The sequence below is a fragment of the Lepus europaeus genome, chromosome 10, assembly GCF_033115175.1.
Source record: "Lepus europaeus isolate LE1 chromosome 10, mLepTim1.pri, whole genome shotgun sequence".
NCBI classification, from domain to species: domain Eukaryota; kingdom Metazoa; phylum Chordata; class Mammalia; order Lagomorpha; family Leporidae; genus Lepus; species Lepus europaeus.
This window is the reverse complement of record NC_084836.1, coordinates 2,751,886-2,769,594: the sequence shown is the minus strand read 5'-3', so window position 1 is coordinate 2,769,594 and position 17,709 is coordinate 2,751,886. Positions and strand designations below refer to the sequence as shown.

Sequence of the window (17,709 nt, the reverse complement as noted above, 5' to 3'; positions counted from 1 at the left end):
CCGCCCTCCCCTGTGCTGGGAAAATCACACCGCCTTTGAGAGCGTCAGTTTACTCTTCTGTAAAATGGGATGTGAAGGCTAACACGCTGACCAAGACCTTTCAGATCTGGGAGCACGCGGAACCACACAAGGCACGGGCCGGGTCACTGCCGCCAGAGCTAATTGCAGGTTCCAACGCGGGAGCCGGCACTGCCGGGCACACCCGACGCCGGGGGGCTCCCCGCGTGGTGGAAGGGGCTCCTCCAGCCGGTCCTTTGTGAGGGCGCCAGGTGCCATTGGCTTGAGCTGAGAGCACAGTGCCCGCGGCCCCGCCCCGCGCAGTGGCTGCCCGTTGAACGCCGGGCTCAGCATCTGGGGCCGCTCCCGGCTGCACCGCACTCAGTCCTGGCTGCTCGTGGGGGCCGCGGGCCGCGGGGGGAGAGCGTCCCCACCCCTGGGCACCACGCTGGCATCTCAGGTTCCTGTCTGTGCGCCAGGCCTGCTGACCGGGAAGTGTCCACACCCCAGCTCCCCTCAGGTTTCCTCTAAACACAGACAGCAAAGTAGACGCAAATCAGCAGAGGGGGCAGCAACAGGCGACGCTGACAGGCCTGGGCCTCACTCTCCCCGCAGACCAGAGCACAGCTGGGTCCACAGGCTCACGCGTGCACGTGACACTGGGCCCCAGGGCCTGCAGGCTCACGTGTCACACAGCACTGGGCCCAAGTCCGCAGGCTCACGTGTCACACAGCACTGGGCCCCAGGGTCCGCAGGCTCATGTGTCACACAGCACCGGGCCCCAGGGCCATAGGCTCCTGTGTGCACACGGCACCAGGCCCCAGGGCCATAGGCTCCCGTGTGCACACGGCACCAAGCCCCAGGGCCATAGGCTCCGGTGTGCACACGGCACCAGGCCGCAGAGCCATAGGCTCCCGTGTGCACACGGCACCAGGCCCCAGGGCCATAGGCTCCCGTGTGCACACGGCACCAGGCCGCAGAGCCATAGGCTCCCGTTTGCACACGGCACCAGGTCCGTAGTCTGCAGGCTCACCTGTGCATGGCTGAAAGTTACATTTTCAAACTACACACACTTCTCACTTCAGGCTGATGCCCCAAAAACCACTGCTGGGGAGCTCCTGGCCTGGCTTCGAAACAGCCCCATGGCCCCTGCTGGGCGGGGCACCCTCGAGGGGAGCCAGCCCCCCACTGGCTTATGGTCTCAGGGTCAAGGCTGGGGTCAGGGACCCCTCCACATGCATCTGGATGCCCCACCACCGGTTGGGAGGCTCTCAGCTGTCCAAGTCCCCCCTGCCCTGTCTGTCTAGAATGAGATCCACGTGGCGCCACCACATCACGGGAGCTGGACTTCCTGCGGGACCTCTGGGCGTGTGCGTGTGCGCATCTGTGTACACGTGTGCGAGGGCGGGGGCCCCACCAGCCCAGCAGCACAGCCGGAGGACAAGCCTCCTGGCCACAAGACTGAGCCAGACGGTCCCCGGGTGCCCTGCGGCTGAGCTGCGGACACAGGGGCGTACGCTGGCCCAGCGAGGCCGCAGCTGGAAGCGCCGGGCTCTGCTGGCAGGGGCGCTGCACTTACGCGAGGGAGTGGTTCCAGAACACGCACACGGGCTTGGTGCGCTCCTCCGTCTCCAGCAGCGGGAAGTCCAGCCGGATGGGCCTCTCCAGCGGGCTGGGCAGCGGGGGGCCCTCGCTGTACACCACGGCGCTCACCACAGGGGTGTTGATGACCGGCCGGTTGGGCAGCCTGTGCCGGGGAAGCCAGATGCGGTTAGGACATGGGCTGGCGACACAGGACAGGTGTGTGGCCCAGCGCGAGTGAGGAATGCCCAGGGGCATAGAGCCGTGGCCCTGTGCTCAGGGAGGCCCAAGCAGGTGGGCACAGGGAGGCGTATCACCTTCCGGTGACGATGGCACAGCCAGGGGCGGGCCAGGCCGGGGTCCCAGCAAGGTCTTGGGGCAGGGCTTCGCCACTCCAGTCTGAGGGCCCCGGCACTCGGCCTTACCGGAGGCTGCGGCGGTCAGGGTCGTAGTGGTCGGGTAGCAGCTGGCCCAGTGTCCGGTAAATGACGACCAGGGCGACGGCGGTCCGGCGGGGGTCATCAGGGTGCCTCCTCTGCCTGCTCAGAGGGGCTCCGTTCTCAGCCCCGGGCCCCGGGTGTGCCACCTGTGGGGTGGCCCTGCGGCTGGCTGGTCCCCCCACAGCACCTCCTGTAAGGTGAGCACAGAGCCTGAGGCCACAAGGCCAGGGTTGGGGCAGGGGTACCCAGGTGCCCGCCAGGGGGCGCTCGCCTCCAGCGAGTTCTCCTCAGGGAGGCGGCAGAGCGCTTCCCCCAGCACCTGACACAGCGGCCATACAAGGCGATGTTTCCACTCTGGGTCAGGTACCCAAAGGACTGACGAGGGTGCCGGTGACCTGTGGCCCTGCACCCACTAACTACGGCGCTTCAGCAGGCTGCAGGGACGCAAACGCATGCCACGTAGAGCTGAGTGGGGGCTGGGACTCAGACAGGGCCGTCCAGAAAGCCATACGCAGGTGCCCAGGGAGACGGCCTCGATGGGACACCACGGGCAGACCAGGTCCCTGCCCGATGGATGGCGCCGTTGGGTCAGGGGCACGGGCGCAACAGAGTCATCGAGGCAGAGCCCTCTGCTGGTAAAGACACCAAGGAACACACACCCCACACACATGCATCACATGCTCACATATATGTACTCCACACACATCACACGTGAGTCACACGCACATACTCCATACACACGTCACACACAATCACACATATACATATACACCCATCACACATGAATCACACACATCACACATACATATCCACATATCACACGTGTATCACACATGAATCACACATCACGTGAATCACATACTTTACATATACATACATCACACATATATACACACGTTACACACACATCACATAATACATACACACACCACACCCATCACATGTGAATCACACATCACAATCATACACATCACACATATACACATCACACATGAATCACACATCACACACCTACATACACGCATATACCCATACACACACGACATCTACACTACACACGAATCACACCCACACACATACACAACCCATACCACACTCACGCACACCCCGCCCCCCACAAGCACTGGCGGGGACAGCTGTGAGGAAGTTGCCACACAACAGTGGGGAGAAGGCGGGGTTTGGGAGCTGGCTCAGGACCAAGCCTGCCCTATGTCCGGGACCCTCAGACATGTTTCCCCTAAGAAGCCTGGGGCAACACAGACCAACAAAACCCAAGTGAAATCACCCATGAGCCCCTGGGACTCAAGAATGCTCGGGGCTGTGCGAGCTGCGAAAAACCCTGAATTCAAAGCAGTGGACTGAGCCGCGGGACTCCTGGCGCGGGACCAGGGCTGTGCACATGGCACCGGCTCCCCTGCGGAGCAGCCTACACGGGACATTTCTAGGAGCTCATGGGAAACACAGTCCACAGAAACCATACACAAGGGGCCAGAGCCGTGGCAGAGCAGGCAAAGCCGCAGCCTGAGATCCCGGCATCCCATCCAGGCACCGGTTCGAGTCCCAGCTGCTCCACTCCCCATCCAGCTCCCTGCCGACGGCCTGGGACAGCAGCAGAGGACGGCCCAGTGCTTGGGCCCCTGCACCCACATGGGAGACCCAGAGGAAGCTCCTGGCTGCAGCCTGGGCCAGCCCTGGACGCTGCAGCCATCTGGGAAGTGAACCAGCAGATGGGAGACCTCTAACTCTTTCAAATAAATAAGTAATAAATTAACTAATTATTTTATCTTTAAAAAAGTGTTTTGAACCAAAATACATCTATCTTTTAACCCCTCTCTTCCACAAACTTTCGGAAGTACCCTTGCACACGAGTAGCTTCTCACGTGGGTCAGGTGACAGGCTCACGGGGGGTTTCCAGTTCTCATCACGACATGACACGTCACGTGATGTCACGGCACGACACGTCTCAACGCAACACGGCACATTACATCACATCACAGCACATCACGGTTTGTCTGTCACATCTCCTAACAGGTCACGTCACAACATGACATCTCACGGCACGGCACGCACGGTGTGGGATGTCTCGTCACAACACATCACGTCACGTCACATCACCACGAACCACCTGGCTAGAGGCCGCCCTTCACCGCCAATCAGGCCCGACAGAGCGGCCGCCCAGGAGGAACTGGCGCTGGGGAAGGCCGCCGAGATGCCATGTGCTCACCCTGACCGCCACCCCCACCACGGCGCGAAGCTCACAGGCAGCGGGGGCCCCGGCAGCTTTACCTTTGTGCTCAGGGGGACTGAAGAAGTCGGCGGGGAAGGACACCGAGGAGTCCAGCTCCCAGGGGAACTCCTCGTGGACATCCCCGAACCGTGGCACCCTGGTGCCCGTGAAGTTGAACTTGTCGAAGACGTCAACTGCAAGAACTGGGAGGGCCCGACGGTCACACACCCCGCCCTCGCTGCGCTCAGCGGCCCGGCCTCCGGAGCAGGTCTGCTGCCGCCTTTCCCAGGCCCCGCAGAGGTGCAGGCGAGCCCCCCGCCCACCCCCAGATCGCCTGCCCTGGGTCTCTGAGGGGCTGGGGGCGGGGTTGCTGTCAAGTCATGTGTCACGCCCCTGCCGTGCACCCAGCTGGGATGGGCGGCTCACTATGGCGGTGACTGGCAGTGACGACACTTAGAAACTGCAGCCTGAGGCAGGACCCCTGAGACGGGTCACACGGGGTCACGCGAGGTCACGGGGGCTCGTTGCTGTGTGGGAAGCTCTCGGACATGTCAGTGGGCACCAACCACCACGTATGGAGGGCCCAATGACAAAGCTGCATGACAGCCCGTTTGCTGCAGGGGGTGCCCCGTCACCCCGCATGCAACACTCCCCCGTAGGACACAGGGGCCCTCAGTCTCCCGCAGGAGCCAGTGCTGGGCAGCTGGGCGGAAGCGGGGGCTGAGGGCCCTGCCCCAACTCTGCGCTGGGGTGACTCTGCAGGGACCACCCGGGGCTGCTCCCTGGGAGGAACCACCCCCAGGGCTGCGGAGTGGCCCCCCAACAGCACGTGATGCCCAACCCTAGTGCCAGCTCCTCTGGGCCTGAGAACCTGACCTACTGACCCCTGCCCCAGGGCACCACGGCCTGGTGCTCGGGGCGACTTAGGAGGCGAGGCACTGGCCTGGGGGGCGCCCAGCTGCTACTGCCCCCGTCAGGGTCTCACGCCTGCAGGGGTGGCAGGCTGCCGGGCCCCCGGCCCTGACCTCGCCTGTGCCGGGAGTGGCGTCTCCCTGCACGTCTGCCCAGAGGCCCAGTGACATTCTCCCCATTCCCCAGAGGCCAGCGAGCAGCCCAGCTGAGGCCCCCGCCCCGCCCCGCCCCGCCCCGCCCCGCCCCCACGCTCACTCATGTTGGCGGTGATGAGCACGAAGGGCCTCAGGTAGGTCCTGCGCACGTTCTGGGCCATGGTGCTGAAGTAGGCCTCGAAGCGCTGCAGCAGCTGCGCCACGCCGCCTTCGCCACGCTGGATCTGCTCCCACGCGGGCCTGGTGGCCGGCGCCAGGAGGGCGCTGCCCGTCCGCACCACATCCTGGCAGACAGACGCACAGGGCTCAGCCCGCAGCCCACGGGGGCGGCAGGAAGGCGTGGGGGACAGGCGCACGGGGCTCAGCCCATGGAGGGTGGCAGGAGGGCGTGGGGGACAGACGCACGGGGCTCAGCCCGCAGCCCACAGGGGAGGGAGGAGGGCGTGGGAGATGCCACCCTGCAGGCAGGGGCGTGGCCGTGAGTGCGCCTCCCTGGGGTTCCACTGTGTGCACCGTGGATGCCGAAGGGCACAGAAACAGGGACCCCTGGTCACACCAGGAAAACCAGGTGCCGGAGTGGCCACACGCTCAGCAGGGCAGGGGCCGCAGTGAGGCCGGCACGGGGAGCACCCCACCCCCACACCTCTGGGGGCTGAGAGCAGGTGTGCGTGGAGGGTGGTGAGGGGCGGGGCCTGGGGGCCACAACCCCAGACAGAAACCAAGAAGAGGACTCCAGTGGCCCAAACCCTCAGACCAGGACGCCAACCGGTGTGAGAGGACTGCGCCCAGCAGGCGGTCCCCAGGGCGCCTGCGTGGAGGAGGAGGTGGGCAAGCTTGTGACGCCCCGAGGGCGGTTTACAGAGCGAGGGGCTTCTCCACCCATCACCCCCGTCCAGTGCACAACACAAACTAGGCAGGTCCCTGCAGAAGCTGCCCGAGGCAGACCCCTGCCCTCCGGGTCGGAGTGCAGCTGGGCGCAGCCCGAGGGCTCCACCAGCACCTGGAGGCCGTGCGGCGCATCCCCCAGCCGAGTGCGGCCTGACTCTCAGAGCGAGGTCCCCCGCTGTCCCCTCCCGGGCCCCACCTCGTGGAAGTCGGCGTCGCGCGTGGCCGCCAGGTCGAAGCCATGCTGCTGGCTCTCGTGCTGCAGGACGCGGGCCAGCAGCTGGGAGGCCGTGCGCACGTCGTTGCCGAAGAGCAGGCCGGGCGGCTGCGTGGCGTTCCGCAGCGCCTTGGCCAGCCGCAGGCACCGCTCGCCGTCCAGCCGCGTCTCGTTGCGCCGCAGCTTCTCGTTCTGGGGGGGAGGCAGGGGCAGCATGGGCAGGCCCGACTCAGAAACCCGCCCATCAGGAAGGGAGGAGACAGCCCAAGGCTGAGACGACCGTGGGCTGGTGACAGTGGGGAGGACACGCGGGGGAGAGGGAGATGCCAGGCCGAGTGCGGGAGGTGAGAATCCAGAGAAGAGGAGGTGGTGAGAAACGGGCAGGATGGGAGGGGAGCTGTGTGTACCAGACACAGAGCTGGGTCCCATGGGCACAAGAGACGCAGCCTCCAACCCAGAGGGGGTGCTGGGCCCCCACTCACGACCCCTGACCAGCAAGCCCATGCCCAGTGTCCCCAGGAGGCCCAACTGCCCGCACGCACACACACGCCTACCATGACCCCGAGGTCCAGGAAGGAGCCGCTGGTGCAGTTAAAGAGCTCCGGGGGCAGCCAGCCCTTCTCAGCGCTGCAGTGGCGAACGGCATTGCCTGGGGACATGGTGGGGGACGTAGAAGCTGGACCAGAACCACCCAGCCCCACCCAAAGTACTGAACCCCAGCAGAGCAGAGGTGAGACCCTCAAACACACAGCTGCCCTAGGCTGAGCAGGGCCATGGCCCAAGGCCAACCCAGCTAGCTCCCTTCCGAGGCTGTGCCGGCACAGGTCCCCCGGTGAACACCCGGGCAGCCCGGGAGGAGCGAAGCCAAGAGCCACCAGCTTCACGGAACTCCTCTTGGCGCGGGCAGCACCACCACCATCCCCACTGACCCACCCCGAGAACCGTGGGGCAGCCCGTCCGCAACCCCGGCCGGACAGCGGCAGAGCCCTGCACGCTCTCTGCCACCTGCTGTCAGATCTCGCCCCCACAGTCTGGGCCGAACACAACGCTTTGTGGTTCCGGTGCTGGGACGGCCTTCCCACGAGGACATGGGACTCAGTCCAACTTCCTAGCCCAGGGGTGCCACAGACACGGAGACTTACCCACAGATCCCTTGGGGCACGGCACCGCGGCCGGCTGCCCGAACTTAGTCTGTGGCCACCAGATGCCGGCCTCGAACGCTCGGGGACACCCGTTGTAGATCACTAGGGGACGGAGGAAAGAGGCCGCTTGGTCCAGTGCTGCACCCCTGCAGGGGGCGCCACCCCACAGGCACCAAACCCTCCCTAAGACCTCAGACCCAGGGGGCAGGTGACCCAGGCTTTTACCCACAGATTTCTAGAAGGCCAAGAGAGGATGGAGCGCCAGGCTGCTGAGACCTTCCAAAGCACACGCACACACACACGCACACACACACTCACACATGCACGCGCACACACACACTCACACATGCCCGCACACACACACACCATCCAGGGGCCTGACCCTGGGTGTCCGGGAGGGGGACAGCGAGCGACGTGCACCTTCACAGCCGAGCGTGGTGACCTCAGCGAAAGGGTTGTCACAGCGGTTGCACTGGCGGCCGATGACGCCGGGTTTGCACACACACTGCCCAGTGTCCATGTCACAGGTGCGACTGTGGGAGCCGTGGGGGAAGCAGTCGCAGGGTAGGCAGGCGTCCTGGGCCGGGGGCTTGTAGTAATTCTCCTGCGAGAACCAGAAGCAGGCCGGGGCCTCAGACGCCAGCCAGAGCCCCTCCCTCGAGGGCGACATTCTTCCAAGCCTCACACTGCCGTCTGCCCTCCGCGACCCCAGAATACAGGGACCGCCTCCTGGAAGACACCCTCCCCCACTCAGCAAATCCTTATCACGGGCACCTCCAGATCTGCCCGAAAAGTAGCAGACTTGCAGCCGGCGCTGTGGCCAAGCGGGTCAAGCCACTGCCTGGGACGCCGGCATCCCATGGGGGCGCCGGTTCGTGTCCCGGCTGCTCCTCTTTCCATCCAGCTCCCAGCTAATGGCCTAGGAAAGCAGTGGCAGATGGCCCAAGTGCCTGGAGGAAGCTACTAGCTTCAGCCTGGCTCAGCCCTGGTTGCAGCCACCTAGGGAGTGACCCAGCAGACAGGAGATCTCGCCTCTTCCTCTCTTTAAATTATAAATACGTCTGTAAAACGTATATCGGACTCAAGTGGAGACCAGCGTACGGACACGGCTCCTGCAGGCTGCTTCACTGCCCGCCGCTGGGCCAAGGGCAAAGTGGGGGACGAGGTGCCGGGCGCACCGGGTTCAGCTGCTGTTCGCAATGTCTGTAGCCCACATTGGCTGCCTCACTTCCGCTCCAGCTCCCTGCTAGTGCATCCCGGGAAGCAGCAGGGAATGGCCCAGGTGCCTGGGTCCCTGCCTCCAACATGCGAGACCTGGGTGGAGTTCCGGGCTCCTGGCTTCGGCCTGGCCCAGCCCTGGCTCCTGCGGCATCTGTGAAGAGCATGTGCCCGGCTCTGCTGCTGGGCGGCCACACAGCCTCGCCCGTCCCCTCAGCCGCCCGAGGCCCAAGTGCCCCCTCTGGAAGGTGGGACGGGCTGTGGGGTGGGCAACCCCCGAGCCGGTTCCAGCTCTGGGCCCAGCTGCTGCCGTCCATGAGCAGAGCTACAGGCTATGCTCCCGTCTTCTACCCCCACACTCCCTGAGGCCACGACCGCCATCTTGTACAGCCCTGACCCCCAACCACTGCTCTACCCCGCTGAGGGCTGCTCCCCGTGGGAACCACAGCGGGCCCTGGGGATGTGACAGGCATCAGGGGAGTGTCACAGGGGGTGACCCCTCCCGGGGCCAGCACGCCACCCCCACGTGACCGCAGCGTCCCTCGCCGAGGGCTACAGGGACCTCGTGGCCGGTGTCACCCCTACCCTGACCTCAGACCGAGAGCGCGGGTTCCCGTGATTGGCAGCTTGTGGCAGTCCTTGCACAACGGCACTGACGAGGACAAGGGACCAGGACACACAAACAGGGAGCTGGGGACAGGACACCAGGCGGGGGGGCTAGGCCACCAACCCCCTAGCACCACCCTTGTCTCCAGAATGTTGGGGGACGGCCAGTGAGGAGCGCGGCGGTGCTGGAGCCAAGCCCGGCTCAAAGTCACCCAACCGCCCATGCCCGAAAATGGCCCCGCAGCAGTCGCGTGGGACAGGCTGCAACCTGAGCCACACCTCGGGAAACGTGTCTGCGGGGCTGTGTGGGTGAGTGTGCACAGGCAGAGGTGTGTGCAGGTGTGAGGGTGTGAGTGTGCAGAAGTGTGTGCAGGTGTGGGGGTGTGAGTGTGCATACAGGTGTGTGCAGGTGTGGGGTGTGTGTGTGCAGAGGTGCGTGCAGGTGTGGGGGTGTGAGTGTGCAGAGGTGCGTGCAGGTGTGGGGGTGTGAGTGTGCAGAGGTGTGTGCAGGTGTGGGGGGTGTGAGTGTGCAGAGGTGTGTGCAGGTGTGGGGGGTGTGAGTGTGCAGAGGTGTGTGCAGGTGTGGGGGGTGTGAGTGTGCACAGAGGTGCGTGCAGGTGTGGGGGTGTGAGTGTGCAGAGGTGCGTGCAGGTGTGGGGGGTGTGAGTATGCACAGAGGTGCGTGCAGGTGTGGGGTGTGAGTGTGCACAGAGGTGCGTGCAGGTGTGGGGGTGTGAGTGTGCACAGAGGCGCGTGCAGGTGTGGGGAGTGTGAGTGTGCACAGAGGCGCGTGCAGGTGTGGGGGGTGTGAGTGTGCACAGAGGTGCGTGCAGGTGTGTGGGTGTGAGTGTGCACAGAGATGTGTGCAGGTGTGTGGGGGTGTGAGTGTGCACAGAGGTGTGTGCAGGTGTGTGGGTGTGAGTGTGCACAAGCACAGTGTGTGTGCGGAAATGAGAGCATGCACAGGTTGGCATGTGTGCAGGTGTGGGGTATGTGAGTGTGTACGTACACAGATAGGTACGTGTGTGTGCACGCAGGCGCGGGGTATGTGAGTGCGTGCACGCAGGCGCTGGGTACATGAGTGTGTGTGCACGCAGGTGCGGGGTACGTGACTGTGTGTGCATAAATGCAGGTGTGGCGTATGTGATTGTGTGTGCATGCGTGCAGGTGTGGGATGTGTGTGTGTGCACGCAGATGTGGGGTACATGAGTGTACGCGTGCAGGCGCGGGGTACGTTATTGTGTGTACACGCAGCTGTGGGGTACGTGTGTGTGTGTGCACGCAGTTGCGGGGTACGTGACTGTGTACACACAGCTGTGGGGTACGTGACTGTGCGTGCACACAGGCGCGGGGTACGTGACTGTGCGTGTACACAGCTGTGGGGTACGTGACTGTGTACACACAGCTGTGGGGTACGTGACTGTGCGTGCACACAGGCGCGGAGTACGTGACTGTGTACACACAGCTGTGGGGTACGTGACTGTGTACACACAGGCGCGGGGTACGTGACTGTGTACACACAGCTGTGGGGTACGTGACTGTGTACACACAGCTGTGGGGTACGTGACTGTCCGTGCACACAGGCGCGGGGCCTCCCCGGCTCACCTTGCACTGGCACTGGCCGTTGGTCTTGTTGCAGTCGGGGTCGAAGCCTTTGCTGACGGCGCAGTGGCAGGGCCCACACACGGGGTTTCCCCACCAGCCTCTGGGGCACGGGAGGTCCACTCTGTGGGGAGAACGGGCAGCAGACGGAGGGACTTGGGCCGGGGGCTTACGCCTCTGTGTGCAGCCCGGGGCCCCAGAGGCCTCAGCGCAGCCCCTTGTCCCGCCCCCACGGCTGCCAGTCCGCCCTGGCTCAGCCTCAGCCGGGCCTGCCTCCTCCTAACCGCACGGACCCTGCCCTGCAGAGCCTGCGCAGCCTGGGTCCACTGGCCCCGGTTCTGCGCCCGGGCTATCACCGACCTCTGCCCCCAAACCCCTCTCAGGCTCCGCCCCAGGGCGCCCCTCCCTGCAGCCTCCCGCCCCCACCCCGCCACGCTCCCAGAGCGCCTCCCCCAAGCTCTCCCTGAATCGCATCTCGCTGGCACCCGCAGAGAAAGCTGGGGGTCCTCACACGCGCCCAGAAAGGCAGAGGCGGCCACGCGGGGCGGAGCTGGCACCCTCGTGGCTCCTGCCGCAAACCCACCGAGGGCTGCGGCCCCGCCTGGGGGACTCGGCGTCTCCGCTGGTGGAGACCAGGCAGAACCGGACCGCACACCTGTGCCCGGAGCCACGGGAGCCCAGAGCCTGCTGCTGCGTGCGCTGCCTGCACGGGGAGCAACGCACGCCAGACCCGAGCCCCCTGCACCTCGGGGGTCCCGGCGAACCCGCCCTGACCGGAAACACAGTTGGTCTGAGTGCCCAATCCGACCCTCATTTATTTTCTCCCAAGTTTGCCGAGATTCGACCCCGTACCCGGATCTCTACCTGCCCCGAGCCCGAGACGACCAGGACGGGCCACGGCGCCGCTCACCTGTGCTCGCAGTACTGCCCGAAGCGGCCGGGCCCGCAGGCGCACGCGTAGCCCCGCGGGGACCCGGGGGCGCGCACGCAGGCCGCCACGTGCTCGCAGGGGTTCAGCTCGCACGCGTCCACGCACTTCCTTCCGAAGTACCCTGCGGGGCGGGGCGGCGCGGCGTGACCGTCCACACGGGACGCTCGGGACCCTGGCGCGTGGCTTCCCCGCGGCGGCTCGAGGGTGGAGGGGTGGGGTGGGGGCGCCGGCGCCAAGGGCAGTGACCTGGGCGCACCAGGGCCCGTGGGGCACGGGGCCTCCGGACGCGCAGGCCAGCAGCGAGCCACGATTGCGAGCCTGCCGAGTCTGGGACCCTCCTCGTGACCCGAACGCGAGGGGCCCGGGGGGGAGCCGCAGCGCCCGGCTGCACGGGGGCTCACCCGCCTCGCAGACGCAGGTGTAGCCGTCCCAGGTGTCGCGGCAGCGGCTGTGCGGCGGGCAGGGCCCGGAGGCGCAGGGGTCCTCCAGGTCGCAGCCGTCCTTCACCCTGACCTTGAGCGCGTCCTTCATGTTGAGGGTGGCCACGGTGGTGGACGTCTCCCCCATCCTCACTCCCTGCGGTCGGGAACAGGCGGCGGGCGCTGGAGGGACCCCGGGGGCGGACGGAGGCGTCTGGGTGCCCCGAGTTCGCGCTGGCCCCTCGGGAGCCCCGGGGGAGGCCTCGGAGAACACGGCCGGCAGAGTGCTCGGGCGTGGGGGCCCTCGGGTGGGCGGGGGCCAGGCGCGCGGGGCCCCTCGGGTGGGCGGTGGCGGGGGCCAGGCGCGGGGCCCTCGAGTGGGGAGGTGGTGGGGGCCCGGCGCGCGGGGCCCCTCGCGTGGGCTCTGGGCCGTCACCCAGGCGCTCTCCTGCGGCCAACCACGGCGTGGGGCGCGGCGCGGGGGCTGCGGGGAGCCCGCCCCCCGCTCTCCCCCCCCCCCCCCCGCGAGCGTCCAGCCCCGCCCGCGCACCTGCATGCAGCCGCGGAAGCCACGGCGCACGGAGACCTTGTCCTCGGACTCGCCGCCCACGAGCACGCTCCTCATCTTCAGGCCGGGCAGCTGGCTCCCGATCTGCACCGTGTTCTGCGCACAGAGGGCAGGGGCTCGGGGCGCGGCTGCCACGCAGGACAACCAGCCCGCGCGGGGACACCCCGGCCCCCGGGAGAGGACCCCCCGGCCCCAGAGAGGACCCGGCCCGGCGCGCTTCGTGGGGACACCCCGGCCCCCGGGAGAGGACCCGGCCCGGCGCGCTCCGCGGGGACACCCCGGCCCCCAGGAGAGGACCCGGCCCCCAAGAGGACCCGGCCCGGCGCGCTCCGCGGGGACACCCCGGCCCCCGGGAGAGGACCCGGCCCGGCGCGCTCCGCGGGGACCCCCCGGCCCCCGGGAGAGGACCCGGCCCGGCGCGCTCCGCGAGGACCCCCCGGCCCCAGAGAGGACCCGGCCCCCAAGAGGACCCGGCCAGGCGCGCTTCGTGGGGACACCCCGGCCCCCGGGAGAGGACCCGGCCCGGCGCGCTCCGCGAGGACCCCCCGGCCCCCGGGAGAGGACCCCCCGGCCCCAGAGAGGACCCGGCCAGGCGCGCTTCGTGGGGACACCCCGGCCCCAGAGAGGACAGGGCCCGGCGCGCTCCGCGGGGACACCCCGGCCCCCGAGAGGACCCGGCCCGGCGCAGGCTTCCTGGGGCCGAGCGTGGCTGTCTGTGTCCGGGCCGCAGCCCTGCCGAGGTGGTCAGCAGGCGGACACGTGGGCCACGGGCTGACAGGAGCTGCGGCGCGAGGAGGAGCCACAGTGTGAAAAAAGTCACGGGGTGAGGAGGGGCCACGGGTAAGACGGCTCACGGTGTGAGAAAAGTCGCAGGGTGAGGAAGACCACGGTGTGAAAAAAGTCACACGGTGAGAAAAATTCTCGGGGTGAGGCGGGTCACGGTGTGAGAAAAGTCACGGTGTGAGGAGCAGCCACAGGGTGAGAAAAGTCACAGGGTGAGGGAGAGCCCGTGTGAAGGGTCACAGAGGCGCCATAGCGCAACAGAAGTCACGTGTGAGGAGCCGCCGCCAGGAAAATCAAACGTTAGGAACCCTGGCGTGAGAAAAGTGTTGAGGAGCCGTGGTGTGAAAGAAGTCGCAGGGTGAGAACTGTATGAGAAAAACCACCGGGGGAGCCGGAGGCAGAGTGAGAAAAGTCGCGAGGTGAGGGAAGTCACGGGCTGAGAGGAGTCGCGAGGTGAGGAGGAACCGCGTCACGGGGTGAGGAGCGTTGTGGGACGAGCAGGAACCACGTCACAGTGCGAAAAGCGTCTTGCGGCGCGGAGGGATCACGTCACTGTGAGAAGAGTCGCGGGGTTAGGAGCCAGAGTGAAAGAAGTCACGGGGTGAGGAAGAACCGTAGCGTGAGAAAAGTCGCGGGGTGAGAAATGTTGCGGGGAGAGGACGAGCCATAGCATGAGAAAAGTGGGTGAGGAGGAACCGCATCACGGTACGAGGAAAGTCCCGGGGCGAGAAGCCACAGTGTGAGAAGTCGCGGGGCGACGAGGAATCACGTCACAGTGTGAGGACCGTCGCGGGGTGTGGAGAAACCATAGCGTGAGAAGCATCGCGAGACGAGCAGGAGCCACGTCACAGTGTGAGAAACATCGAGGAGTGAGGAGCCGCAGCGTGAGAAAAGTCACAGGATGAGAGTCCCGGTTGCGGGGTGAGGTGCCACAGTGTGAGAAATGTCACGGGATGAGGAGCCACGTCACAGCGCGAGAAAAGTCACAGGGTGAGGCGTGGAGTCACAGCGTGAGAAAAGTCACGGGGGTGAGGAGTTGCGTCACAGCGTGAGAAAAGTCACGGGGTGAAGAGAAGCCACGTCGCAGCGTGAGAAAAGTCACGGGGTGAGGAGCCGCGTCCAGCGTGAGGAAAGTCACGGGGTGAGGAGGAGCCGCGTCACAGCGTGAGAAAAGTCGCGGGTGAGCAGCGTCACGGGGCCAGCAGGCGCTTCCCTACCCAGGGCCTCGCAGTGCCCCGCAGGGCGTCCACTCGCTGGGGGCGTGGGGATCGTGCGGAGGCCCCGGCCCGGGAAGCGGGTCCTGGGCACACGGCAGCTACGTGGTCCGCGCGGCGAGCCCTCGGGAACCTCGAGAGACGTCCGGTTCCCCGGCGGTGCCCACCACCCCCCGGGCACGGCCCGCTGTCCGAGCCCCCGAGCCCCCAGAGCACAGGGCAGCCCGGGAGGAAGTGCGCCCCCTCACCTGGTCCACCCCGTAGTCCAGGGTCAGGACCGCCAGGTACTTGATGTCTTTGCCGTCCTTGGCGCTCCGCAGCTCTATCAGCACGTGGTGCCACTCCCCGTCGCTCACGCGGGACCTGGGCAGGCTCACGGACGCGACCTCGGACGGGCCGTGGGACACCTCGAAGTGGACGTAGCTGTTGAGGACCTGCGGGGGGCGTGGCGACCGCAAAGTCAGAGCGGAGCTGGGCGGGGGCCCCGAGAGGCCGCGCCAGACTCGGCTGGTCCGACTGGGACTGGAACCCCCATGCCGGTGAGACCTGTAGGAGGCGGGACCCGACCCACCACGTCCAGCTTCCTGCACAAAGGCAGACCCCGGCCCGCCACTGGCCTGCGCACTCGCCTCTCAACAGCGTGGCCAAGGCCAAGGTCCTCCGGCCCCAGCAAGGGACTGGGTGGTGGCGTCCAGGACAAGACACTATCAGTGTGCCGGCGGGCGCCGCCCGGCCGTGCCCCGAGCAGAGCGTGGGGGTGGCCCGGGCCTTCAGGCTGCAGAGCCCAGTGGGGATGTGCACTGGGGTTCAGGGAGTGCTAAGGCCAAGGGGGGCACCTTCCCGCCCCTGGCGCTGGGCTGGGACCCCCTACGCTTCAGCAAGCACGAAGCAGACCCCCGGGACGGAACAGGAGCTCAGCTTGCAGCTCTCCCATCTGGGACTGCGTTGAAGGCCCTGGGGGGGCTGGCGCCCCAGCAGCCCTCTAGCTGTTCCTTCAGAATTTTACTTATTTATTTGAAAGGCAGAGTTACAGGGACAGAGGGAGATCTTCCATCCACTGGTCACTCCCCAAGTGGCCCCAAACAGCAGGGCCTGGGCCAGGCTAAAGCCAGGAGCCCAGACCCCCATCAGGTCTCCCCAGAGGTGCAAGGGGGCCCAAGCACTTGGCTGTCTTCCGCTGCCTCCCCAGGTGCATTCGCAGGGAGCTGGATGGGAAGTGGAGTGGCCAGACTTGAACCGGAGCCCACGGGAACGGCAGCACTGCAGGGTCCGCCTTACCCACTGCCCCACAATGCCGGCCCCTCTCTGGTTTTTCAGTCCTGTGCCTAGCACTTCATAAAAAATAACCAAGTGCGTGAGGAGAGCGGATAGGATGCTGGGAAAACAAGACGGCAGGAGAGAGACATGTGACCACGGGGATGCCGACGGCGGATCATCGGACAGACGTGGAAGTGGCTGTGGGGCCTCAGAGCCTCTGAGAAACACTGGTGTGACCGCAGGCCCTGGTCCGTGAAGCGTCACAGGCGACCGCGGCCCCTGGTCTGTGCAACATCACGTTTCATGAGCTCCCAATTGGGCTGCCACTTAAAATACAGGTCGGGGGTCAACGCGTGGCAGAGTGGGCTAAGCCACCGCCTGCGACACCGGCATCCCATATGCACTCAGGTTTGAGTCCCGGCTGCTCCACTTCCGATCCAGCTCCCTGCTGATGGCCTGGGAAAGCAGCAGGGGATGGCCCGAGTGCTTGGGCCCTGCACCCACATGGGAGACCCGGAGGAAGCTCCTGGCTTCAGCCTGGCCCAGCCCTGGACGTTGCGGCCGTCTGGGCAGTGAAACAGTGGCTGGAAGACCTCTGTTTTTCCCTCTAACTTTCAAATAAATAAACTTTTAAAAAGATCAAGGGGATTTTAACTCCCTTCTCTCAGTACCTGACAAAGCAAATAAAAGAACAAGGCAGTGTAGACTGAGCTCCACAGTCAGTGACCTTCACCCTCTGGACACCTGCAGGACCCTGGGGGACACTGGCGGGACCCAGTCTCTCGGAGGGCATCTGGCCACTCACGCACACTGACCGGGGGTGCGGGCAGCAGAGCCGGTCCCAACCCAGGTGAAAGGCATAAGCCCACGCAGAGGCCCACAGTCCGCGTGCTGGGCAGTGCCCCTGCATCCCTGCAGGTGCAGGGCGAGCTCACGCTGGGAGGCGGAGGACTTCCAACTGACTACAAAGACAACACGGCTTGCGATTTTTTGACTTTGATCTCTGCAAAATTCAAAAAGATGACTTTTCAGCTTCTTAGAATTTGCTGCTTGTTTCCTCTGCCTAAACTTCCCTGCCATTCTCATCCATGGGTCAACAATGAAGTGACGCTGGTCCACAGACAAAAGCGCTACCCACGGAATAAGCCCCGGAACCTGGCATGGGGCAGGAGCCGCCTCCCACCTCAGGGCTGCCACGGGCCTAAGAGGCACTCGGCACAGCAGGCTGTCTCCCCGACAATGCAGGTGGATTTAGGGCACCTGGAGCAATCACCCTAATTGTCTGGGCTGCGGGGTGAAGCTGCAGCCTTGTCTGGTAGCCCTGGGGGATGGGGTCCTGAGGCCTGCAAGCCACACCTGTCAGATGGAACACCCTTGCTGTGCCTGGCGGACCACGGGGGGCTGCCAGGTCCCTGGGAGGCCCCCACTCCGGCCCCCGGCCTCCCACGGAGAGGGCTGGCTGCTGTCTCTGGAAAAAACAACCTTAAGTTTGGATGCGCGTCCAGTGACGTCATCACTCAGGGCGGGGCGGCTGGGCCCCCGGCAGCGTCTCCTG

The 17,709-nt window shown here is 65.8% G+C and overlaps 1 protein-coding gene across 1 annotated transcript in view; it reads right to left on the bottom strand.

Moving 5' to 3' along the window:
* The window catches only part of CELSR1 (cadherin EGF LAG seven-pass G-type receptor 1), a 119,671-nt gene that overhangs the window by 14,190 nt on the left and 87,772 nt on the right, over nucleotides 1-17,709 (bottom strand). Inside the window, 13 exon segments of the mRNA XM_062202663.1 lie at nucleotides 1,577-1,744; nucleotides 2,004-2,208; nucleotides 4,305-4,448; nucleotides 5,413-5,596; nucleotides 6,397-6,606; nucleotides 6,969-7,063; nucleotides 7,557-7,658; nucleotides 7,977-8,160; nucleotides 10,986-11,106; nucleotides 11,893-12,034; nucleotides 12,315-12,489; nucleotides 12,883-12,996; nucleotides 15,146-15,331. Coding sequence (XP_062058647.1) covers nucleotides 1,577-1,744; nucleotides 2,004-2,208; nucleotides 4,305-4,448; nucleotides 5,413-5,596; nucleotides 6,397-6,606; nucleotides 6,969-7,063; nucleotides 7,557-7,658; nucleotides 7,977-8,160; nucleotides 10,986-11,106; nucleotides 11,893-12,034; nucleotides 12,315-12,489; nucleotides 12,883-12,996; nucleotides 15,146-15,331 — 2,030 coding nt within the window.